Below are 27,277 nucleotides of genomic sequence, written 5' to 3'. Positions count from 1 at the left end.
TTCTCTTAAAGGGCCAGATAGTGTATGAATGTGTGGTGCTATTTTCCAGTGAAACTTTATTAACAATATTAGGCAGTGGTAGGCTATAGCTTGCTGATCCCTGCTTTAGGCTATCATAGGCCATAGTGCTTTTAAACTCAGAGTGTTATGCTTGAATCTATAGAAGGAATTCCAAGAAGCTTTATTGTGATTCCCAGATTACAGCCAAGTATTTGCCCTTCATCAGTGCCCAGTGGATACATGTGTACAGATTCTTAGCTTATTGCTCATCTGGTTTTCCCTGCTGAAATATTAATGAGTGACCTTTTTTACTAGAGCTCAGTCTGAGTCACATGATAAAAATTCTAAATTAATTAGAAATCAGATGGTTTACAGGTTTCCTTTACATGAATGATTAAAAACTCACTTTGAGGGATTTCCATGTGGTCCAGTGGTTAGGAGTCTGCCTTCTAATACAGGGAATGTAGGTTTGATCCCTGGTTGGGGAACTAAGATTTCACATGCTGTGGGGCAACTGGACCTGTACACCATAGCTAGAGAGAAGCCCGCATGTGGCAACGAAGATCCCATCTGACACAGGCAAATAAATTTTTTTTAAAAACCTCCCTTTTAAAGCACCACTTCTAAGTTTCCTTTTACTGTCTTGCTCATAGATATTGATGAATGCCAGCACCATCATCTCTGCAGTAATGGGCAGTGCAGGAACACGGAGGGCTCCTTCCATTGCCTTTGTGACCACGGGTACAGAGCATCTGCGCTTGGAGACCATTGTGAAGGTGAGACTTGCTCTTGGTTACAGAATCATAAAATGCCAGAATCAGAATCAGGGAAACCTGAACATCATCCTGGCTTCTGTCCTCAACCCCATACTTTTGACTTCATGGTTGAGGACTTTTGATCCCTGTGAGATATTTTCCCCAAGGTCACACAAATCATGCAAAGAAATGCGAGGATCCAGGTTTTCTTTGCCCTGCTCGGAGCAATTTTTTAAAAGAGTTATGCCAGATAAGTGAGCAAAGAGGCAGTGTAGCTTTTCTCAGCTACAGATAGTTTATCCTGAGTATCTCATTCTGTATAGCACCCACTGGGGTGCAGGACCAATGGTCCCAACAGTCCAAGTAAGCAAAGACGAGTTAATTTTCCAGATAACTGTAAAATTTTAAAAGCCAGACTTTAATTTCGAGCTTTTCACATAAAATATTTCTGAAAGATATCCCATTGTGAGTCTTTGATCACTTTCACTACCTGCCTTGGCTCAGAGCCCCTCGGAGGTGGTCGGGGTTGCTGTAGCCACCTGTCACCAGCCTGGTTCTTGTGAATTCTCTGGGTTCACTGTCCACCCAAGTAATGGCGTTTTTTCCAGTTTATCTACTGATTTGCTACTGTTAGATCCTATCAGCTTTGAAACAAGGAATGTGAACACAACAGAGTTTGCCTCACCCAGTAAGGTAGAGTATGTGTGAGGTTCTGAACCCCACTTTTTATAGATGAGAATGAACTTGTTTAGTGACTGGTTTTGTGACACATACTTCAGTGGCTTCAGATACTTTTCAGTTCCATGGGTTGGGAAAGATCAACTGTATTATATAGCATCCTTCTCCTCTGACCAGAGAACTTGACACATACAGTCACAACTTGTCTGGAGGGCAAGTGGGGGCAGTTTCCGAGGTGTTAAAATGTACATTACTGTTGAATCAGTGATCATCTTCTAGGATTTTATCCTAAGGTGGTAATGTTCTTTGAAGAGTTAATACAACCAGTGAAAAGTTGTAATCAACGTACCTATTGAAAAAATAAGCAGATGATCAAGTGATAAGTCAAAAGAGTAATAATTGATTTTCTGAAAACTGTGAATGGGGAACACTACAATATCCGGGTAAATGTTGATGATTCGACATAATGGCATTCCAGGATGGAAGAGGCAGTTCTATTCCCAGGAACCAGTCATGGAAGGGTCTGTTCTAGAAGTGGGTAGGTGGCAGGGCACATGCTAAGGCACTGAAAACCTACACTGACACCAGTGTGTGTTCTGCCCTATTTCCTGGCCTAGCCGAGAGGATAGCCAGGTCATTGACTAAATCTTGGGCAACTGGTCCTTGTTATAGGATATATTCCTCCTATTTTGGCTGTTTTAATGTGTAACCATTTCACCAGGAGTCCAATATTTTTTATTCTAAAACCATTATATGAAGAGTCAAATAAAAACTTTTACTCAGCTTGCTTGTCATTATTAGTATATATGTTCCATAAGAAAGCTTCTTTTCAGAAAAAGAAAAATTTGAGAGGTACAAAAAAGGAAAGTAGAAATTGATTAAACAAAAAGCTACATAATAAAATGGACCAATTTCGTGTAAATCTCTGAAGAAAGAAAAAATTAGAAATCCAAAAGGATTTGAGCAGTATAGAGCAAATTAAAACATGAAAAGACAGTAGTACATTTGTATCTAAAATAGATTGGATCAAATCATTGAAATGGGTACTTTTTATTTATTTATTTATTTTTGCAGATGCAAATTTTATTTTATTTACATTATTGTATTGGTTTTGCCATACATTGACATGAATCCGCCCCGGGTGTACATGTGTTCCCCATTTTGAACCCCCCTCCCACCTCCCTCCCCACCCCATCCCTCTGGTTCATCCCAGTACACCAGCCCTGAGCATCCTGTATCATGCATTGAACCTGGATTGGCGATTCATTTCACATATAATAATATACATGTTTCAATGGGTACTTTTTAAAAGAAAATTTAAATCATCAAAATCAACTCAAGAAGCAAAGCAGCTGAAATAACCCATATCCCTACAAGAAACTGGAAAATGTATCGAAAGATTATCTTCAAAAGATAGAAAGAAACCTTCTTTTTAAGCATATCATCAGACCCTTTTCAAATCAGGGCTAATTTCTCTATTGTTCTGGATTATAAATAGGACTGGAGTCCATTCAATTACTTCAGAGCTCACTTTGAAACGATAATAGGACTTCAGCCCGCTAATGCCCAACAAGCACTGTTTCCGACCCTTCTTAATCGTACTCAGCTGTAATTAACTGAGCTGTGACTGTTCACATGCCTCTCACAGCTGTGAGAGGAAGAGCCATCTTTCTTGTTGGTGTTTATATTTATACGTGTAATATTCTTCTAATAACCCTGGCAGGGACTGTGTGTTCTTACACTTTCATCCTGCAGTCCTGCTGGACTGTTCGTGGAGTCAGAATCCCGAGCACAGGGCTTATCTCCGTGTGCTGTTGACTCCAGCACACTCAGTAGCCACTCAGTCTGTGATGCTGTGTGGCCTCAGTTGTCCTGGTTATTAGGGGTGTTTGGCATCTCAGTCCTCAAAGGCTCTGCCTCTCGAGGCACAATCTCTGCTCCTGTGCCTACCTTGGCACCTTCTTCAGTAACTTGTTGTGGTTGCTGTATGCTGCTGCTGCTAAGTCACTGCAGTCGTGTCTGACTCTGTGTGACCCCATAGACGTAAGCCCACCAGGCTCCCCTGTCCCTGGGATTCTCCAGGCAAGAACACTGGAGCGGGTTGCCATTTCCTTCTCCAATGTGTGAAAGTGAAAAGTGAAAGTGAAGTCGCTCAGTCGTGTCCGACCCTTAGCGACCCCATGGACTGCAGCCTACCAGGCTCCTCCATCCATGGGATTTTCTAGGCAAGAGTACTGGAGTGGGTTGCCATTGCCTTCTCCTGCTGTATGCTGCTGCTGCTAAGTCACTTCAGTCGTGTCCGACTCTGTGTGACCCCATAGACAGAAGCCCACCAGGCTCCCCCGTCCCTTGGATTCTCCAGGCAAGAACACTGGAGTGGGTTGCCATTTCCTTCTCCAATGTGTGAAAGTGAAAAGTGAAAGTAAAGTCACTCAGTCATGTCCGACCCCTAGCGACCCCATGGACTGCAGCCTACCAGGCTCCTCCATCTAGTACCTTGCAAAGCCAGAGAAAAAGATTCATACTCTGTCTTCCTTGTAGCACTTCTCTGTTGGTCCTTTCTTTGCAGACTAAGTCGAAACAGGGAGGTGCTGGTATTTCTTACCTTCTGACATTTCTTTCCAAGTCAAAGTCATCCATTTATTCTTTTATGCATTTATTCAACAAATATTTGGGACTTCCCTGGTAGTCGAGTGACTAAGACTCCATGCGCCCAGTGCAAGGGGCCTTGGTTTGATCCCTGATCAAGAAACTAGATCTTGCTTGCCACAGCTAAAGATCCCACATACTGCACCTAAGACCTGGTACAGAGAAATAAATTAAGTAAGTAAATTTTTAAAAACAACAAAAACAAACAAAAACCCAAACATTTGAGTGACAAGGGTGTGCCACAAGAAAAAAAGTCTTGCCCTTGTGTAGCTTGCATTTCATTTGTGAGGCAGAAAACAATAAACATCATAAGTAAGTAAACTATATAGTTTGTTAAATAGCAATAAATGTTAAGGGGAAAATTAAAGTAGGGTGCATGGGGAGTGCTGAGGGAAGGAGTGAGAGTTTTAAATAAGTAGGCAAGCAGAAGCTAGTCTGAGATGATGACATTTGATTATGGAGGGAGTGTTCTATGAAAAGCCTTTGTGGAGGGAATTAGGAACTTGGTCGTTTTAAGTTTGCGATGCCTTTGATGAATATCCAAATGAAGATATCTGAAAGGCAATTGGACTTACGTGTTTGGAATTCAGTGGTAAGTTCTGAGCTGGGATTCATCAGCATGTAGACAGTGTTTAAAGCCATGAAGTTGGATGGGATCACCATGGGAGTGCATGTAGCTAAGAGAGAAGCGTTCCAAAGACTGTCATTGTCCCTCATTTAGAAGTGCAGAGGTGATAGGAACAAGCAAAGGGGATTGAGAAAAAGTGGCAAGTGAAGGAGGAAAACCAGAATCCAAGAGATGAAAGTATTTCAAAGAGGGAGTGATGAACCTGTGTCAAACATTGCTGCTAGACAAGATGAGGACCAAAAGTCGATGGGATTTAGCAAAGTGGAGGTCGTTGGTGACTGCCAGCAGTCTCAGTGGAGAGGTGACCACGACTGACCGGTACTTTCTTTAAAGCCTGATGCCCAGCTCCTGCAGGAAGTCTTTTTCCTAGAAGAAGACGCTCTTTCATATTACCCTCGGCAGGGTGCTGGACAGTCCCACATTGGGCTCTCTTAATATTCCAGCTACTCTTTTTTTTTTTGCTTTCTAAGATAGAGGTCTTGCAAAAATATATAAACTAAACCAGATTCTAATGTAATGAGCTGTTTTAAAATCTGTCCAATTGTTTTTGAACTTTTTAAGATGATTTCTTTTCTTCACATATATTATTTCTCCTAGACTTTGGAAAGTGAAAGAAAATTATTTTAGGGAGAGGTGAACAAAGCTGATAGATTTCCATTATGCTAGGGCATACTAGGTAATGGAGTGTTGTTCCTTAAATTCATATCCTTGGTATTATTCTACTTGCTGTATTTTGATTTGAAATTTTTCACATAATGCTAATAGAGGTGCCGTTTCTTATTTTGTCTCAGTTTCTTAAAGAACAAAGAAATAAAGGTAAATCTAAGTGTGGATCTCTTACTCAACACCCATTAGGATGGCTATGAAGCTATTAGAATAAATATGAAACAATTGAAACTCCTACCTTGCTGGTGGGATTGTAAAATGATGTAGCCGCATTAAAAAACTTCAGAGGTTAAATCTACTATGTGGCCCAGCCATTCTACCCCTCAGAATGTACTTAAGGAAAAGCGTATATTAGCACAAAGATTTGCATATGAATCAAAATGTCAGTCACAATGGCAAAACTGTAAGCAATCCAAGTACTCAGCACTGGTGAAGGGTAAACAAATCAGGAGACATTCATACAACAGAACACTGCTCAGCAATAATGAGGGGAGAGCTATTGATAACATGTGACAGACCTGGATGACTCAGAAACACTACGCCGACCAGAAGCAGCCACACAGAAAAGGGGTACAAGGAAACCTTTGAGGGCATTGGAAATGCCTATGCATTTTTTGGTAATGGTTGGTCCAGATTTCTCCTTTAATACATGTTTTATGGCAAAGATCCACCAACAGTAGACTCGAATATTCCCATTTGTCTCAACTACTTCAAAATCATGAAATTGGCAGAAAGTTTGGTCTTGAGAATTATTTTCGCAGAATTTATATCTAAGAGTATTTTCTCCGTTAAATTTGGTTTTAGGAATCTTGATATACCAAAGGTCAGTTAACTGGTGACTAAATGGACATGAGTTTGAGTGAACTCCGGGAGTTGGTGATGGACAGGGAGGCCTGGCGTGCTGTGATTCATGGGGTCGCGGAGAGTCGGACACGACTGAGCGACTGAACTGAACTGAACTGAAACCAGTTGTTGGTGCATTCAGGCTTTGCAAGAGACGCTTAGTCCTCCGTGCTAATAATCTTTCTTAATTGTGCATATTTCCTTTACTGACTCTTTGTTGGCAATTAAAACACCCAAGGCACAAGGTTAACAGGAATGGGGATTAGACAAAAAGACAAAGGAAAACATCTCCAGACTTTATTTTTGTCACTACAGAATAACATTCTTAGAAAGGTGTTTCATTCGTTCCTTTAAATAATGTTGCATTTGCAATGATGTAAGAATCCAACAGTGGATCCTAAGAGATATAAATTGATACAGAAATGCCTGTGCCTTGATTGTGATGGTGGTCACAAGAATGTGTTTACATTTGTCAGAACTCATTGATTTGGACTCTTAGATACATTTGTTATATGTAAATTACACTTAAATGAAGTTGGAGAAACACTAAAAAGTAGTAAACTATTTTAGTTTACCACATCAGCTGTGGTTTACATTTTAGGATCAGTATTCAGAAACACTTTAAAAATGGGTGAACTTCATAATACTTTCTTTTGATAGAGTGAAATTATAAGGTGCTTCTCTTTTATCTACCCCAAGAATGGTGCAGAGGGCAGTTAATTACTTGTTTGGATTCTATGAGAAATACTTAATTCCATGTGTCCATATTTTCAACCAGAAAGCTAGGAGAACAGACTGCAAGAGTCTCCACATTCAGTTCTGGACCTTTTCATGTACTTTAGTTGTTGTTCAGTCCCTAAGTCTTGTCCGACTCTTTGTGACCCTACGGACTGCAGTACACCAGGTTTCCCTGTCCTTCATCATCTCCTGGAATTTGCTCAAACCCATGTCCATTGAGTTGGTAATGCCATCCAACCATCTCATCCTCTGTCGTCCTCTTCTCCTCCTGCCATTAGTCTTTCCCAATATCAGGTTCTTTTCCAATGAGTCGGTTCTTCACATCAGGTACCAAAGTATTGGAGCTTCAGCATCAGTCCTTACAATGAATATTCAAGGTTGATTTCCTTTAGGATTGACTGGTTTGATCTCCTTGCAGTCCAAGGGACTCTCAAGAGTCTTCTCCAGCACTTGAAGTCCAGCACAGTTTGAAAGCATCAATTCTTGGGTTCTCAGCCTTCTTTGTGATCCAACTCTCACATCCATAACTGACTATGGAAAAGCAAAAGCTTTGACGGCAAAGTGATGTCTCTGCTTTTTAATATGCTGTCTAGGTTTGTCATATCTTTTCTTCCAAAGAGCAAGAGTCTTTTAATTTCATGGCTGCAGTTATTATCCGCAGTGATTTTGGAACCCCCCAAAATAAAGTCTGTCACTGTTCCCATTTTTTCCCCTTCTGTTTGTCATGAAGTGATGGAACCAGATGCTGTGTGATCTTAGATTTTTTGAATGTTGAATTTTAAGCTAGCTTTATCACTCTGCCCTTTTACCTTTGCAAAAAGGATCTTTAGTTCTTCTTCACTTTCTTCCATTAGGGTGGTATCATCTGCATATCTGAGGTTGTTGATATTTCTCCTGGCAGTTTTGATTCCAGCTTGTGATTCATCTAGCCTGGCATTTCACATGATGTATTCTGCATAGAAGTTAAATAAGCATGGTGACAGTATACAGCCTTGATGTACCCCTTTCCCAGTTTTGAACCAGTCAGTTGTTCCATGTCTGGTTCTTACTGTTGTTTCTTGACCTGAATACAAGTTTCGCAAGAGGCAGTTAAGGAGGTCTGGTATTCCCATCTCTTTAAGAGTTTTCCACAGTTTGCTGTGACCCACACAGTCAAAGGCTTTAGTGTAGTCAGTGAAAGCAGAAGTAGATGTTTTTCCAGAATTCTCTTGCTTTTTGCATGGTCCAGTGGATGTTGGCAATTTGATGTCTGGTTCCTTTGCCTTTTCTAAATTTAGCTTGTACATTGGAAGTTCTTGGTTCACGAACTGTTGAAGCCTAGTTTGAAGGATTTTGAGCATTACCTTGCTAGCATGTAAAATGAGTACAATTGTATTTTAGCAGCAATCTTATTTGCAAGAAATACCATAACATAGCAAATTCTGAGCAAACAAAGAAGGTTTTGTCCTTTAGGTTTCGTCAGGGCTAATAATTTGAATCTTACACATACAACGGAATTGAGACTCATGGAGTGTGTTAGGAATAATGAACTTTGATAATAGTAATTGGGGTTATAAACAACCCTTGTGAAAGATCTTGCCTCAAGTTCATGCAGTGAGCGGGGTCATTAATTGTCTTACATGCTCACAGTCAAGACTCATTAGTGCTTACATAAACCGTTTTTAGTTGGACATATGTTACAAGTATATACATTTTTTAAAAATCCAGACAGCATTATACCTGTTTGTGATAACTTCTGAGTAAGTGACTTCTGATTTTGCTCATTCCCTTGCCTTCCAAAAACTCCTCTTATTACCCCTCTGCCACTGTTCACCCTGTCAAGCCTTCAAGTAATTTCCTTCTATTACACAAGATACCTTTAATCTTTACAGTATCTCTTCTCTAAATCCATGTGACTCTGGAAGTTGGTACTATTCTTGTGACATGTATCTTTGACAATTCTTAAGTTAAATTATTTTGAACTTATAAATCAATATTTTTGCGTTTACTTTTATAATGCAATTTGGGAATTTTTTTGTACAATCATTTTTATTTGGAGGCAGGGAGCATGCCAGATATTTTAAAATCTTTCCTGTGATGTGTAACCCAGGATCTTGTATAGCATCTATTTATATTGTACAAATTTTAAAAGCTAAAATCCTTTCAAAATGTTTCATTTTTAATAACTCTAAAAGGTAAACAGTCATTCATTTAAAATCATGCATTACCAGAGATGTAAAATAATGTTCGTTTATGTGAGTCTAGTGTGTAAAGATAAGGAAAATGTTTTTCTTAATACAGTTTGTCTTATACATCTTGTAAATTGACTTGTAGATATCAATGAATGCTTGGAGGACAAGAGTGTTTGCCAGGGAGGAGACTGCATTAATACTAAAGGGTCCTATGAATGTACTTGTCCAGATGGATTCCAGCTAAATGACAATAAAGGATGTCAAGGTAAACAGCTTTCTCTGCTTTTTAATTGATAATCTACATAATTACTCAGTTCTGTGTTGCTTCTTGATAATAGTTTACGGTTCTACCACTGTATATATAAATGAGCTATGAAATTTTTTAATAATTTTATTTATAAGTATTATTATAATTTTTTTGAGTCTACAACAAGTACAGGAAGTTCCTGCTTTGCACTGCACCAAACTAACTGAAACTCATGCATTTTGGAACTGTGTCCTAGCTTTATGTGATTCTGTGGTAACTATGATCACCTATACTTTGCTGCACTTTCCTTCCATTGGCCAACCTTGGTATTTGATTCTCAGTTACCTTTTTGCTTTTACATAGCCTTCATGGGCCTATTTCATTTTGCCCCATAACATGTTTCTGCTTTTTTGTTTTTCCTGATCCCTGTTTTCACTCAGTATCTAGCGTTTCCTCTCTCCACAAAAGCCTGGTTAATGATTTGGTCATAATTACAGAGGACAGAATTTTATATTTTTTCAAAGTGCTCTCACATTTGATCTCCCAAAAAGCTGTCCTCCTCCCCTTATCTGCTGTTTCACTTTCTGCAGTTTGTTCCCCGCAGTCAGCTGTGGTCTGAAAATATACGGAAAATTCCAGAAACAATTCACAGATTTTAATTGCTTGCTCTTCTAACTAGTATATGGAATCTCATGCCATCCCGCTTCATCCTGCTCCGGATGCGAATCATCCCTTTCCCCAGCACTTCTCATCTGTTAGTCGCTTAGTAGCCTTCTCTACCGTCATCAGATCCGCTGCTGAGGCACCAAAGTGCCTGGGTTCCAGCAACTCTTACCTTACCTCTAATGGTTCCAGAGAACAAGGGTAGTGATGCAAACCATTTGGATATGCCAAAAAGAACCCATAAGGGTATTTTTTTTTAATGAAGACATGAAAGTTCTTGACTTACTAAGGAAAGAAAAAAAAATCCTATTTGGGGTTGCTAAGATCAGTGGCAAGAACAAATCTTTCATCTGTGATACTGTGAAGAGGGAAGAAGAAATTTGTTCTGTTTTTGTTGTTGACCCTCAAACTTCAAGTCACGGCCACAGTGCATGCTCAGTCCTTCTAAGATGAAAAAGGCGTTAAAATTGCACAGTGAGATAATTGGAAAGAGAGGGAAACTGTGTCCACATAACTTTTATTATGGTATACTGTTCTCATTCTATTTTATTATTAGTTGTTAATCTCTTGCTGTGCCTTACTTATCAATTAAAATTTATTATATGTATATATAAGAAAAAAGTAGTGTATACGTGGTTCATTACTATCCATAATTTCAAGTGTCCAACCAGGGGTCTTATAATGTATTCTCTGGGGATAAAGCAGGACTGACTGTACAGTGGACACACACTACTAATGAGAACATAGCACCAACCACAACACAATTTTAACTGAATGCCTGTTATGTGCCAGTTACTGTATTACCTCACTTAATTTGTAGAGAATTGAGGAGGAAACTTTTATCCATTTTGTGATTGAGTATCAGAAACTCAGAGAAGTTAATTAGCATGCTCCTAAGAGGCAACTGAACTGAGATTTGAACCCAAGATCTTTCCCCTTTATTTTCTCTACATTGCCATGCCAATTATTGTTACATTTATAGCCAAAGGAAAGCAGACAGATTCAGTAAATTTCCCCCCAGTATAATGCATAGAGTTATTTTTTATGTTGTGATTAGAAAATCACGTTTGTTCCAACATTTTAGCTACACCTAATTACCCCACAAATTTCCTATAATTATTAATCTTAATAAACCCATGCCTTTTTCTGTTGAAAACTCACACTTACCTGTTCTCTTATTTATTTCTAATACTGGATAAATTTTCTTGTTCCTCCACCATTATGGAACTCTGTAATATAGCCCAAAGTACATATAAATAGAAGTTTGTTGGAGTCATTTTTATCTGTTGTTCCTGGACATGTGTGACTTTTAAAACTCTGGTTTGTCATAATTTATATTCCTCTCACATGTCCCAAATCACAGTATTATTAACAAAGGGAATATGGTGTCTACTCTCTTAGTCGTGGTTCTAGAATATTTACCTTATGTATCTTATCTACATTCAGCTCTGTGTCCCTGAGATATAAAAGACATGGACCTTTGCCTCAAGATCTTTTAAAATTAATGCCCTTACTGATCCCAGGATGTAAATATTCTGCAGGATGTACCTTAGACAAGATTTATTTACCTTCAAGGTAAACTTAAATTTTTCAGTGTTCCCAGTACAGAAATTAAATGTGTTTGGACTTAATGCAGTTGAGAAGAAAGATTTGAATTGTAAATTTATGACAGTATTTCCATTTGGGGGACTTTTAAATCTTAATAGAAAAAAATGCCAAGAGATACCCCTAAACCCCTGAATTCTGTTTTTATTATAGACATTTGGGCTTAGGAATACTTTTCTTTTGTTTCTTCTTGTCACAAAGTTTTGACCAAAGAGAAGTAAAACCAAGTCTTGTATAAATGGACCATGAGTTCATATTGCAAAGTTTATGTACTTCTAGAGTTAAATTATAAGAAACTAATTTAGTCATCTGATTAATTAATTATACTGTCTTCTCTCAGTATATTAAATTTATGTTTGTGATTTTTTAGGAGCTCAAATGTGGCTGCTTCAGACATATGATGTTTTATTGGCTATAAATCATTATTAAGTTGACTTTATTCTCAGTCACATTGGTGACTCCCAATTTCCAGAATAAACTAATATGTCTACTTGAAAAACTTATATCCAAATTAATGAAAAATATTCCTGCAGTGGGATATAGTACCATTTAAAAAACACTATCTGTGAATTTGCTCCATCACCCACCTACTCTGATTGGAGGCTGTTTATAATGTCTTGTGCACCGACCTTGTTTTGAATCATCTCTCTTTGCCACATCACTGGAGGCAGGTTTATGATCCTTCACTCTGCCTGAAGTTAGTAGCCTAATTCTATTTAATCCCATGATCATGTCAGCATTCTGTATGTGGGCATAGATTTCAGAGTTTGTTTTAATGCTGAAAACACAATTTATGACAATGTGAATAACCATGGAACATATTTAAAAAATAATGTGTGATAGACATAAAGTTTAAATCTTACCTAATAATCTGGAGATAGGTCCATATTCAGGAAGACATTTTCAATTGAAAGTGTAAGAATCTGTTCCCTCAGGACAATTAATGATGATACACAGACAGCATGGAAATTCTATGTTACTAGTCTCTTTAGGAATGTGGCAGCATACATTTGAGCTTCAGAGTACACTCAGTTTCACATTTTGACTTACACATGCCAAATTGTGAATTTCTGTGGAATCTCGGACCCATGAAAGAAACCCAACTTAAATATAGTCTGACTTTCAGCTTAGTTACTAGCAGCATAGTTTAGAAATGCCTCAATAAGTACAACCCAAATTGAATGCATATGTTTCTCTGGTTCCAGATATTCATGTTGTTCTTTCTTGGTGGTTTCCTGGAAAAAAGTCTGGGAATTCGTCTACGGTTCCTGTCATCAGACTTTTTAGACAATTATTTGTTAATCAGTGACGTCTCTTGAAGCAAAAATGTTTATGCACATGATTCCCTCTGCAAAGTTACAAAGTCTGACAGTTTTTAAAAGGTCACATTGAGTCATAGGTAAAATAAGAAGGTAGTCTTAGATAACCTCTAGGGCTCTACAAACAAGACGGACAGAGACCGTGGACTTGATCCCCAGGCCAGTGGAACTTTATGGCACCTTGTTGCCCAGGTGGAGGGCAACAGATTCCAGGCAGCAGGTTGGAAAGAAAGAATAGTGTTAACAGGTAAAAGAAGGTCAGAGTTCAGGAAAGATTGCAATCTAAGATGTTTTTCAGTAGATAGCAAACATAGAGGATACCAGAGAATTTACAAAAGAAGGGAAGGATTTCACAGAGTGGAATCATATTAAGAAATAGTCAAGTAGAAAATGATTCATTGCTCTTTCTTAAAATATTGCAAAATTAGTGACAATAACCAGAATGGGAGAGTTGTTAAGAAAATGAGTAATTCCTGCTTGATTTCTTAGTTAGGTTCAGCAGTAAATAAGCCAACAAGCCTGAAATATATGGCAGATGGAAGGGTAAAGAGTTCAAGCTTAATATTCAGATAGCTAAATCAGTAATATTGCCAGAATTCCCGTTACACGATGAGAGGAACAGACGTGAAGAAGAGCCCCAGGAGACCCTGGATACAGGGAAGGGAGTGACTCTCTGGAGGAGGGGAGCTGCCAGCTTGGTGGCTAAGCATGTTCTCTGGGTCACTGTAAAGGCCTCTCATCTGTATGTTTTCCGTGCTCCCATTCAACTTTATACTTATTTGTCCTGCTTTCTGCCTCCCCGATCATACTGTGAGCTTCACTACAGTATGGACCCCTGCCTACTCAACCATCTTTTAGGAAACCATCAGTAAAAGTTTTTAATTGAATTTAAGATGGACTTGAAAATTGTTTTTTTATTTTGCATAGGGGTATAGCCGATTAATAATATTGTGATGGTTTCAGATGAATTCTGAAGGGATTCAGCCATACATATACCTCTGTTCATTCTCCCCCAAACTCCCCTCCCATCCAGGCTGCCACATAACATTGAGCAGAGTTCCATGTGCTATCCAGTAGGTCCTTGTTGATGATCCATTTTAAATATTTTAAATATAACAGTGTGTACGTGTTCGTCCCAGACTCCCTAACTATCCCTTCCCTACATCCTTCCCCTGGCAACCATAAAAATATTCTTGAAGTCTGTGAGTCTGTTTCTGTTTCGTATCCTTTGTTTTTAGATTTCACATGAAAGAGATGTCATATGATATTTCTCCTTTTCACTCTGTGTGACACTCTCTGGGTCCACTTATCTTGCTGCAGATGGCATTATTTCATTCTGTTTTAATGGCTGAGTACTAGTCCATTGTATATATGTACCACATTAAAGATGGATTTTTAAGATGATGTGTTGAGGGCCTATTTGTTGTTTAGTTGCTAAGTCGTATCTGACTCTTCTGCAACCCCATGGACTGTAGCCGCCAGGCTCCTTTGTCCATGTGATTCCCCAGGCAAGAATACTAGAGTGGGTTGCCATTTCCTTTTCCAGGGGATCTTCCTGACCCAAGGATCAAACCCATGTCTCCTGCCTTGGCAGGTGGATTCTTTACCACTGAGCCACCAAGGAAGCCCGAGGACCCCGTTAGTAAGAAATGACTTCAGAAAGACAGGAAAATGACCTTAGTAGGGCTACTGCTTGGATGGTGCCTAGGATATGTGACACCTTTATGACTCCAATTGACTAAGAGAACCTTAATCAATTGCTGTTCAGTTCGAACAGAATGAACAAAACTGAGAGTTTTTGGTGCACAAGTATTCGTAATACACTCTTCACTTGCTATACCGGGAGGTGGACTCAGAGTTAAAGTATGCAGTTCTCTTGAAGACGCAGTAGGTGTGAGAGGGACACAGAGGAGACAAACAGCAGTTAAAATGCAGTGCACACAGGCAGTCATGCGTGTCAGCACCATCGTGACTCGGTGAGTCATTCTCCGTGATTCCCTACATTGTCCCCTTCAGGTGCTTTTAGCCAGCATCATTAGGACTGCTTTGAAAGAACATTGCGTGGACACCAGACACTTCCTGCATTGTTAGCATTTAGAAGTACATCATCACCCTGGCTGGAGGGAACATACTCTTTCTTCACTGAGGACAAGCAGAGTTTGAGATGGTCAACACACAGTAGTCAACACAACTACAGCATGGTTTGTTCGTGAGTCTTAGTAATAATCATTACCACTTTTTTGACCTTGATGGAACTGAGTACTGCACTAAGCGCTGGATGCTCATCCACTAATTTCATCATCAAAAAGCTTTTACAAATATTAAAGACCACATTTTTCTTATACTTTATTTCTTGTATCCATTTTCGGTGAAATAGATTGGAGTCAATTTCCTTTGTATATTCAGACATTTGAGAGGTGCCATTTTTGAGTCAAACACCGTTAGACATGTCCAGCCTCGCCTTTCAGTTCACTTCCCAGGGATGGATAGGCTTGGACTTGAGAAGACATACAGGCCACAAGAGAGCTGTTTGCATCATGGTGGAAGAAGATGAAGGAGAACACAGTATTCACACTGAAGAATATTTCACAAAAGACTTAATTTATTAGATACCCTCAAGCCTCCTATATATATAAACATAAATTATATATATATATATTTATTTTAAAGGGTACCCTTGATTTGAACCTATGAACTTGCTTTTTTTAGGATAAAAATGGTGAACATTGGCTATTTCCTATGATTCAACCCAAGTAGTTTCTCTCTCCTGACAGTCCAACTTGTGGTCTGGTGTGTATACAAACTGTAGTGTGCCACCAAATACACGTCTGGCCATTTTGTAATAAGATTATGCTTCCTGTCTTATCTGATATCATCAGAAAGCAAAACAGATTTTTTTCAAGTATGTGCAACTCTTCTTGATTCCAGATATTAACGAATGTGAACAACCCGGACTCTGTGGTCCTCATGGAGAATGTCTAAACACAGACAGTTCTTTTCACTGTGTCTGCGAACAGGGTTTCTCAATCTCTGCAGATGGACGAACGTGTGAAGGTAAGATGAACAATAAGACCTCATGTAATTATTGCATGATAAAGCAGAGAGGAGATGCCTCTCTATTTTAATCGGCACTCATGATTTAAGGCCTTGGAGCACATATGTACCAACGGGACCCCTCCCTGAAATGCAGCTCAAGGTGGCTAGGATTTACAGACAGGATAAACTGCTATTGTAGTAGTGAAAATACTCACAGGTGATTCCATGACTGGTCTGAATTAATGAGTCAAAATGTGCGGGAGGTGATGATTTTAGGTGCACGTGGGAGACCGAAAGGAAAACGGAGCAACATCCTTGACGTAACCCAAGACTGTTGATTTTGATTTTGCTTCATATAGATCATCTGTATCATTCTGTATATAAACATGTCTTGCTTGATTTTTCTGTGTATCACTGTTAGCAGAGATTTTCCAGAGTTATTCCTCTAAGATTCTTTGCTCTGAACCAGCATATTTTCCTACCTTTCAGTATTTATTATATCCTAGGAGCAAATTGGAGAAGGCAATGGCACCCCACTCCGGTACTCTTGCCTGGAAAATCCCATGGACGGAGGAGCCTGGTGGGCTGCAGTCCATGGGGTCGCTCAGAGTCGGACACGACTGAGCGACTTCACTTTCACTTTTCACTGTTATGCATTAGAGAAGGAAATGGCAACCCACTCTGGTGTTCTTGCCTGGAGAATCCCAGGGACAGAGGAGCCTGGTGGGCTGCCATCTATGGGGTCGCACAGAGTCGGACACGACTGAAGCGACTTAGCAGCAGCAGCAGGAGCAAATTAAGTTGTAAGACATTAAGATAACATGTTGGCTTCCTATTGGCAACCTCTTTATGTTTGCAGGGCTGCAGCACTGGTTATATACATAAGATTTATGTTCTTGATGACTTATGATAGTTTGATAAATTGAAGAATAATTCATCTGAACCTTTATAAAAGTAAACTGAGAAGAGTCCTGTAATCATAATTTTTCATCCATCCCTTTGAGAATCTAGGTTATCAAAACCCAGCTCTGTTTTAAAGAAGTATGAAGGTTCTGTTCTGGGCCTGTGATAGGACTTAGTGTCTTTGCTTTAAAAAGGAGTGGAGCAGGAAGTGTGTTCTCTCTTTACTCACACCACAGTGGAATCGAGCCGAGGACCGGCTACCAGGTTCATCTGAAACGAATTATTTTACTGAGAAGAATAAACTGATCTTGTGAAAAGCAGGAGATTGTTGAAATTGCTCTCCTGCTGAGTAGACAAAACATGAATGCCAGATTTGGCTTCAAGTGAAAGAGACATAGTGCAGGGTAGGGTTTAAAGATTATGAGGGGTTTGGAAGTGATCAAAAGTGGGGAAATGGAGAAAAATATCATAAAGAAGATGCTCATGAGAGGTTTACTCCATGTTTCAGTGGTCTGAGTTTTTAATTAATTTTATATTTAGAGCTCTGAGACTAGAGCTCGTGAGAGCATGAATGCAGGCCTTCTGGTGGGATCACAGAATTCCCTGGTAGAGAAGATAGGGTGTTAGCAGACTTGAGTGACTGAAGAAATGAAATTTTCAGAATGTTCATTTTCCTGCCTTCTAGAAGGGTGCAGGTTTGCTTCTTCAGCTAGCTGTAAAACATGGCTGGTAAGGTCTTCCTTAGCTGAGAAATGGTCCAAGTTACAGATACCAGTAGCTGGGCCATGCAGAAACTGTGTTTAAAACAATGTATAAGTCATTTCAAGTGCTTACCAGTCAAAGCCATATACCAGTATAAACATACTCAACGTTTGTTTTTTCTTTTGTACTTTGTACTTTTTCTTTAAATCTGTGTCTTTTAAAATCTTTATTTCTGCAACTCAAGCGTTATATAATCACTGTAACTTAGTTGCAGTTCTAATTTGTTTAGGCATTTACTTGGCGGGGATTTGAATTTTAAACTGTGTTTTTAGAAAACTTTTAGGGCTTTGTAAATTCCTGTACTTTAGTATACTGTCTTTGACCCTTGTTCCATATTTTTTACTCCAGAATCTGGACAATTTTTACAAAAGTAACAAAGTAAATACTTTAGAATATTGTGCTGATACCTGGCAGCATAACTTGAAAACCCCCTCATTATTAGGCATGTTAATCTCTTTCTTGAATAAGCTTTGCAAGATTTTCATTTTTTATGGTCTTAATCCAGTAGATTAAACTGGCTCAAATTTTCTTTCATTGGACTTAGTTTGAAGCTTGTGACAGTAGCAATATGTCTTGATTCTACCCCTGGTAGTGGTGTAGGACGAAGCCAGTCCATGTGATTGGGATTTCGCTATGGAGCTGATGTGTATGGGATTTGCATTAACACCGAGAAGTGGCTGGCACTCTTGCTTTGTGCCCATCCATCAGCTTACTGCCTAACTTCTAATTAAAGCAGCTGAAGCCACATGGGCACGAGGGCTGGCATACCTTGCTTCAAGCAGGGCTGAAGGAATCCTGCCCAGCTGAGGGGAGGAGGGCCCTTCCCTAATCCCCCATGACTTGGAGAACTATCCGCATCTGTTCACAGAAATTGAAACACAATGAAGAGGCGTTCTGTCAATATCAACTGTCTCAGGTATCAAGTAGCAGGATCGAGTCTTTGAAAATAAAAACAGCACCACTGGCTCCATCCTTTCTCTTATGCTCCTCTGGGAGCACGTATGTGGGAGAGGATGGAAAAGCGTCTTGTTTTTCCCACGTGACATAAAGAACAAGTGAAAGTTGAACTTGGAATAGGAAGTAAGTGGTGGGTGTGCAGCTATTTGTTCATTCATTTGCTCGTGACAGAGCGCCTGTCTCGTGCCAGGCACTGTTAGTGTTCTGAGGGCAAAATACACCCTGTTCTTGTCCACGTGGAACCTGCATTCCAGGAAGAGATTCAGGGATAAATAAGTAAATAGTACATATTGAAATTATGTTTTTGTATTTAAATAATATAACATGGTTATATTTAAAGGATATAAAAAAATACAGGGTATGGCACATATATAATCTATAACTTACAGTTTTTTTTTTTCCAAGTCCTACATGTCAATGGTCAGGAAAGTCCAGGGAAGCAAGGCCCTTTTGATTTGCTTCCACTTCTGTCATTCTTTCTTTTCTTCTTGTAACTGTGGTTCTTCTCCTCCTGCCACCCTCCTTTACACCCTCTAGCCAGAGATTGTGTAGGAAAGCAAAAGAGACTTTTGACTTCTTTCAGCTCACTGTTTTATATCTTAAATTGGCCTGTCTGTTTTAAAAAGTCCCAGTTCTTTGGTTCCTTTATTTTCCCCCACTTTTTAAATTACAGAATTCAAATTTGCTTGATAATGATATATCAGTGTAGGTTCGTAGGAAAAATATGTATCCTCCCATTTGTAAGCTGACTCAGAGTTTCGTTTCTTCATCGGCAGCAGGATGTGAGTGAGTGGGAAGAAGACTGGGGAAACTTGTGACAGAATCCTCAGTGTCACCATGTCCGTGCCCTGGCTCCCATGGAGAAATGCCTCCTGGCCTCTGACTTGGCATCACTCTGTTCACGTGCCTCTGGGAGGGCTGCTCTTGGCCAGGGATGGCTGTGCTCTCCCAGTTGGCTGTCCATGTCGATTGAGACCTTGTATGACAACAGATGAAAAGGGACATCAGGCATCTCTAGACTCCACTGTAGTTTCTAGTCTATTGGCATAATACACTGGCCACACTGGTCTAGCAGGCACCTCCGAGGAGCCTAGCTGCACAATGGGAGCATCAGTGACTTATGGAACCTGGTTAGTCATGACGAATTAGGTCTCTAAACTGTGACCGAAATCACTCCCTAAAATCATGTCCTTTAGAAAGCATCCTTGTTCATTCATCCATTTGACAAATATTTATTGCATGTCTACTATATACTGGCCACTCCTAGAAACCAGGGTGATGTCTCTGAACAAAGAATAGCTCCACTTTCTTGGGGACAGTAAATTAATGTCAGCTATATAATATGCTATAAAGTGGTAAACCTCTTTAAAGAGAGCAGAGTAATGGGTGTCTGAGGGCTAGAGCAAAGAATGGAAGTTACCAACTAGGATAGTCACAGCTGGCCATTCTGCCTCTATAATGTAGATTAATGAAAGTAATGCCAAAATTGTGTCTGAGTAACAAATGAAGCCATGTTAAGTGCTTTTCTTTTTCAAACTGGTCATCAACTGGCTAAGTGATAATAGCCTGTCAATGAATAGATAGGATGATATAAGATTGTCTGCTGAAGGCCTCTTTCTAGTTGCCAACATGTGAGTTCTGTTGTCCAGACGGGAATAAAAAATCAGAGTATGATACCAAGAGCAAGCCCGATGTGAATTATGGGCTTTTCTTGCTAATGATGTGTCAGTGTAGGTTCATCAGTCATAGCAAATGTACTACTCTGGTGGGGGTGGTTGACAGTGGGAGAAGCTAGGGGAGGAGACGGTTTTGGGAAAACAAGAGGAATAAGGAAACTGCCTGTGAAACGTTATTGTGACCCCAAAACTGCTCTTTAAAGTCTGCTTTTAAAAATCAGACATTCCTGAAATTAACCTGAAAAAAAATTATTTTTTGTCAGTAAAAAAAAAAAAACCCTTTAAGTTCAATTCTGTATTTGACTGCTATCTTTTTCTCCTCTGAATGTTGTTGTTTGTTTCTTACTTTTCAAAAAAGCACCCCAGATGGAGTATGTGATCAGGAACTTCTGCTCTCACATTCAAAGCATCTCTCATATTGATTTAAAAATTGAGACCTGTAGGATTGGAAGGGGACTTTTGGAACATTGAATTTAACTCTGAAACCCAAAGCACGCCAAGAATCAAGTCTTATTGTTGAACGGCTATAGTCTGTAATCCTGTAACCTGTTTAGATATCTACCATAAACTGCTTCTTACTAACTCATTCATTTGGGTGGAAAAACACAACAAATGCAAGTGATAAGAATGGCTGGCTTCATGAAATTAACTGAGAAAGGTGGTATCAGAAAGATTAAAAAAATTTGGGTCCAAACTCTTAGGTCAATTTTGTGTGCGTTGGGAACCAGAAAACACACTAAGGACAACCTTTGCCAAATCAAAGAAAGAAAAATGAACTGGGAGTGAGTGTGGTTTTGTTTTTAAACTTTGAGGTACATTTTCCACGAGCAGTGTAGAAAGAAAGTATAAAACCATGTTGACAGCACTCCAAGGCAGTTGGTGGTTTTGTGGCATGGAGATAGAACTTTATGTCTATCACCAAAGAGAAAATATTTTTGAAAATGACTTAGCCAAGTAGGACATTGAAGTACCCTGACACAATAATATATTACATCTGGCTACTTGGACCAAAGATTTTTAGGTTTTTTAGTACTTTTAGGCTTGGAAAATGAAAAAAAAAAAAAAAAATCTAGTAAGAGAATGCAACCAGAGTGTTTCTTTGCTAAAGGCAGGGAATTTAGCTTAACAACAGGATCCTTTCCCTCCCTTGTGTGAAAAAGGATCAGACAGCATTCCAGGTAAGGAAAGGAAGTGGCCTCTTGCTATAAGGGCTACTGTTCTTCACACTCACTCCTCCTGTGAATGTACTTCTGCAGAAGTGAATGAAATGGATGTTTAAATCATTAGGGAGAGAGCTGAGGAAATCTTGCTGGAATAAGCTGCTTTTGGACCTGGAATACATATTTTCCATGCGTTGCTTGATTGTCCTCCATATATCAACATTTTTATAAAGAAATTCACAATGGTGGCAAATAATTCGAGAGCTCTTCCTAAGCCTTTTATCGCTACTGACCTTTTCATACCCCAGAGCTATGGAAAATCGTTTGTTCATAGAAGTAAACACTTTTCCTTTCAGCCAAAAAATAGACGTGAAGCTTCCAGAAAGGGCAGTCTGTGAACAGGCAGGCTGCCCCTCACACCTTCTCCTGTGTCCCCCAGCTCATATCTGGGTGCCGAGAGCTTCTTGCATCTATTTTGATGACTCTTTGGATGTCATCAGTAACCCAAGTTCTCATGAAAGAACTATCTCATGGAAGGTTGTTGTCAATGATATTTTTGTACTTTAGACCTAAATTGTAATGCTTAATATATTGAGTCCAGAATCAGTTACTTTGTAGGCATCTAACAGAAAGTATGATGTGGTTGTCTTGGACACCCTGTATGAGTATACTGGAGAAACTTCACATAGCTGATTTCATGACTTTATTAAAACAAAAGCAGTAATGGGCTTCCCTGGTGGCTCAGAGGTTAAAGCGTCTGCCTCCAATGCAGAAGACCTGGGTTCGATCCCTGGGTCGGGAAGATCCCCTGGAGAAGGAAATGGTAACCCACTCCAGTATTCTTGCCTGGAGAATCCCATGGACGGAGAAGCCTGGTAGGCTACAGTCCACGGGGTCGCAAAGAGTTGGACACGACTGAGCGACTGAACGGAACAGAATAGTAATAGCCAGCATTCACTGAGTTCTTGTTAGGAGCCAGGCACATATGCTAACTGTGCTGTACCTATTTTCTCTTTTAATTTTCACAACAAACATATAGGTAGGTAGGTTAAATATTCATTTGTTTGCTTTGGTTACAATGAGCAGCTTAAAATAAGGAAATTTATTATACTAACAAGAAGTACATTGATTGTTACCTCTTATCTACTATAGGTCTTTATTTAATGTCACTTTCTCATTAAGTCCTTTTTTTTTCTCATTTTTTTGAAGTATGGTTAATTTATACAATAATGTATTAATTATTGCTATACAGCTGTATAGCAATAATTAATACATTATCATGTATTATTCAGTATCATTGTTGAATATCATTCATATTCAATATCCTGTGATAAGCCATAATGGGAAAGAATATGAAAAAGATCTTTCATATTCTTTCCCATTATGGCTTATCACAGGATATTGAATATAGCTCCCTGAGCTGTACATAGGACCTTGTTGTTTATCCGTTCTATATATACCAGTTTGTATCTGCTAATCCCAAACACCCAATCCATCCCCCTCTCACCCTCTCCCTTGGCAACCAGCAATCTATTCTCTATGTCCCTGATTCTTTCATAGATAGGTTTACTTGTGTCATATTTTTGACTCCACATGTTCAGTTCAGTTCAGTCACTCAGTCGTGTCCGACTTTCCGCGACCCCATGAATCACAGCACGCCAGGCCTCCCTGTCCATCACCAACTCCCGGAGTTCACTCAAACTCATGTCCACAGAGTTGGTGATGCCATCCAGCCATCTCATTCTCGGTCGTCCCCTTCTCCTCCCGCCCCCAACCTTTCCCAGCATCAGAGTCTTTTCCAGTGAGTCAACTCGTCTCATGAGGTGGCCAAAGTACTGCAGTTTCAGCTTTAGCATCAGTCCCTCCAATGAACACCCAGGATTGATCTCCTTTAGAATGGACTGGTTGGATCTCCTTGCAATATAAGGGACTCTCAAGAGTCTTCTCCAACACCACAGTTCAGAAGCATCGATTCTTCGGCGATCAGCTTTCTTCACAGTCCAACTCTCACATCCATACATGACCACGGGAAAAACCATTGCCTTGACTAGACGGACCTTGTGATATCATATGGTATTTGACTTTCTGATTCACACTTAGTGTGATGATCTCGTGTGTCCATTTTGCTGCAAGTGGCATTATTTAGTTCTTTTTTATGGTCAAGCAGTATTCTATTGTATATACGTGTCACATCCTCTTTATCTGTTCATCTGTCACTGAGCCTCTCTAATCATCCTTTTCCCACCTTTACCCACTCCCCACATTTCTGTTTTCTCTCTCTTTTTTAAACTACCTTATTCTACTTCTTTGTCTTGTTTATTGTCCAATCTTCCTGCTAGACACTCAGGCTCTTAAGACATGAATCTTTGTCTGTTTTGTTCATAATTTTGTGCCTTTGAGAATGTTAGGTAGGGCCAGTAAAAATTGGGATGGCCAAAAGAGTCATTTGGTTAGTGAATGCATTCAATAAAGTTCTTAGTGAAAATGAAAAATAGGTCTTATTTTTACTTAAAGAAACTTTTTGGCCAACACAGTACTTCATGAATGAATGAAGGGACTTAGTGCAAAGCCTTCCCTATTTTTTGAAGATCTGACTCCCTAAAGCACACTCTGCTTGGTAACTGGGTACAGCAGTGGCTAAAAAGTTGGGCTGTGGAATTCAAATGGGCTTGAAGTCTTGCTCCAGCACTTTCAAGTTGTGTGGACTTGACTCACATGAGTCATATATTTCTGTTCTGCATTGCATAATAAGCATAAAATCCAGCACCTACATTTTTTTGTAGGAGTTTTTGGAAGAATTAAGCATGTCGATGGGTGTTGGCAAGTATTAACACACACTTGGAATGGAGTTTGGTCCCTAGAATATGGTCTATGGATGTGAATTATTGTTAGTATTTTAGCACTTCTTATACTGACACCCTAGTTATTGCCATGTGTTTACCTTCATATGTGGGTACCTAAAAGGAAGGGGCATTTAAAACCTGTTTATTTTTATTTGATCTGTGCTCAGAAAATATGCGACACTCAATTATGTATTTGTGAATTAAATAGTCTGGCAATTCAAAGTCCAAGTCTAGATATAAATTAATTACTACTATATTTTTTCTACATTTAAGTCCCAATTTATTAAAGTCATTAGAATATGGTACAGTAACTCATTTATACATAATTTGCTTTAATTCCTCACCCTTTGTTTTCCCTAAGCATTCCATCTGACTGACTTTGCCTGTTTACTCCCCAAGTATTTCAAGTTTTTAAGTGTTTGATGTGTCAGTTGCCAGTAAACTGATCGTTCATGCTAACACTTGTTTGCATTTAAGTATCAGCATTGTTATTTCTAGAGGTACTATTTTCTGTGGTTTCAAAACTCATCTTTCTTGGCATCCTGTATGAATATAGAAAGAAAAATTATAATAGTAAAAAAATGGGAATTCTTTTGGCTGCTCTTATATTGCCTCTGGGGCCTGAGTGTCAGAAAGATGAATCTGGGGTTTGATGTGTTTGGCCTGTGGTTAGGGTTTTCTCCCAGTCTCACTGGCAACACCTCTTAGTGTAAGAAATACTATATGAGAAGAGAAAATGCACAGCATGGCTCTGAAGTTAGAATAAGATATTATATGTATTTTTAGAACAGCTCAGGTGTAAAAATGTAAAACCATTAAATGAATGCAAAGATAATCCAAATTGTTATAAATAAATATGTTAAAACAAAATTGTTGTCATTTTAAAAACTGAAACCATGTGAATATGCAAGATATGTATTTCATACATAGTATCTGTTTCACGTAATTGTGGTAGAAAAAATATGCAATTAAAATTTGGGGAACTTTTTCTGAATGGCCTTGGATTTATTTGGAGAATTTATTAAAATACCCCACTTATGTGATATTCTGTTACATGACAGTAAATTAGAATTATTGTTTACCTTTGGGAGTAGAAAAAGGTGTGGTTTTTTTTTTTTTAAAGCTTTCTTCTCATTTCTTCTCTATAAATTTTTAGAAATTGTGTTTGTGTCAAATTCAAATACTTATTAAATTTCTGTTTTTATATAATGTTCTGTCAGTCTATCATAGGAAGAAATAAGAAAATGACTTTTTAAGTTCAGAAATCACTTTGCTTCTCTTTCTCTGGAAAGAAACACAGATGATTTATTGCATTTATAGCTTTTGCTTTTCTAAAAAGAAAAAGTGCTCCGTGTCTGATTAAGAATATACTACTCTTCAACTCGGAATTTTTCCTTAAATGTCACAGATACTCAGTTTGGGATTTGCACCTATAGTACCGAGGTTTTATCACAATTGAACAAACATCTGGCCCTTGTAATGGTTTCCTCAGGCAGCACCTCTCTGCTCCACTCATGCCCTGTTCTCTGAGGGGGAGGATCTGAAGCCAGTGCAAACTGGAGCCTTTCAGGGATGTTTAGTGACACAGATGCCCTTTCCGGCTGCAGAACCTGAGCTTTGTGGGCTCCCTTGATGAGAAGTGGCCACAGATCCCTTTCCCTGTTTCCTTAGTCTTTCACTGCAGGAGCTTGATAATACAGTTGGAAATGTAAAAGCCAAACTACGCTTCTTCAGTTTGTTTTGTTTTTTTAAGCAGTTGATTTAAAATGATTTCATTCATGAGGATTTTCATCCTTGGCCTTAGTCTAAATGATAGAGATAATCATCTTCTGTACATTTATTCCACTTCCTTGTCTTCAAAAGTCATATGGAAATAAGAACAAGGGATATAATTTAAATATTTGAAAAGTTCTTAGGGCTTTTTTAGATCTTCAGGAAAAACCCACAAAATTTAAAAGCCCATTAATTTTATATTTTATCCTCATGCAGAAAGACATTTACTAACTGTAGTAATTTTAAGCTTATGAAAGGACATGCAAGTTTCAGAAAGAGAAGAGAACTAGGAACCTACTCTGAGCAGTTCAGATGCACTTGGGAGGGAGTGTTGCCAGTGAGGGCCTAGGGAGCTGGACTGACCTAGTGTCTTATCAGTAATGCTCCCTTTCACACATCACATGTATCCTTTTTCCATTTCCTGTTGTCTGTTTAAATATTCATAATTTCTAAAACCATATGTCCTAGAACATTAGGATTTCAGTCTGTTCTGAATAATTCTAAAGAAGTGATTAAAAAATTTGTTCCATAGTAATGCTCAAACACCTTCTACAAGACAAAAAAATAGTAGCATAGTCTGGACAGTATTCAATTGATTCCCTTGACTTACAGTGGATCACATAGAAAAGATAAAATTTTAAGAAAATATGTATAGTTACATTGGTTCTCATTTTCACCTGTATGAAAAAAAAATAATTTGACTTCATTTGCATATGGAGGAAATTGAAGTTTCAGAGAATTTCAGTGGCTTACAATGGACAGATAGGGAGTGGCGACCAGGGTTACTACTCAGTCCCTTAATGTTTTAGTCTAATAAGTCTTACCAAGGGGAAAGAGATAGAACAAGCTTTTGAATAGTTAAGATTGTCTTTAACCAAGAAATATAGGAGTGTGGACTGGCATTTTTTCTTTCCAGTAGCATTTTAAATTGCTTAAAATATATAAAGAAAAATGAATCAATCATAGGGTACTTTTGGTAAACTTTCAGAGAGTGAGGACACTTGGTAGCAAGCCTCCTGAACCCTCTCTCAAGCTTCTTTCCAATTATTACCCATCCCTTCCTCAATACCCACACACAGCAGTACCCATGGTTTTGTCTGCATTACCAGGGCTTTGTTGTGCTTGTTTTTGAACATTATATTCATAGAATCATGTAGTAGTTACTCATTTGTCTGGCTTATTTTGTGCAACAGTATGCTTGTGAA

At 38.9% G+C, this 27,277-nt stretch overlaps 1 protein-coding gene across 16 annotated transcripts in view; it reads left to right on the top strand.

The window, feature by feature from the left end:
* Positions 1 to 27,277, top strand: part of LTBP1 (latent transforming growth factor beta binding protein 1) — a 461,939-nt gene that overhangs the window by 355,805 nt on the left and 78,857 nt on the right. For all 16 annotated transcript variants that reach the window (XM_055400890.2, XM_055400894.2, XM_055400891.2 and 13 more), the window contains 3 exons: positions 654 to 776; positions 9,271 to 9,393; positions 15,891 to 16,016. In XM_055400890.2, the coding sequence (XP_055256865.2) occupies positions 654 to 776; positions 9,271 to 9,393; positions 15,891 to 16,016 (372 nt within the window). The remainder of the gene's footprint in view (positions 1 to 653; positions 777 to 9,270; positions 9,394 to 15,890; positions 16,017 to 27,277) is intronic.

This window comes from Moschus berezovskii, chromosome 11, assembly GCF_049115385.1.
Source record: "Moschus berezovskii isolate FMDL1 chromosome 11, NW_MosBer_1.0, whole genome shotgun sequence".
Classification (NCBI taxonomy): domain Eukaryota; kingdom Metazoa; phylum Chordata; class Mammalia; order Artiodactyla; family Moschidae; genus Moschus; species Moschus berezovskii.
Note: the sequence above shows the minus strand (reverse complement) of the source record. Positions and strands in the feature narration are given on the sequence as shown.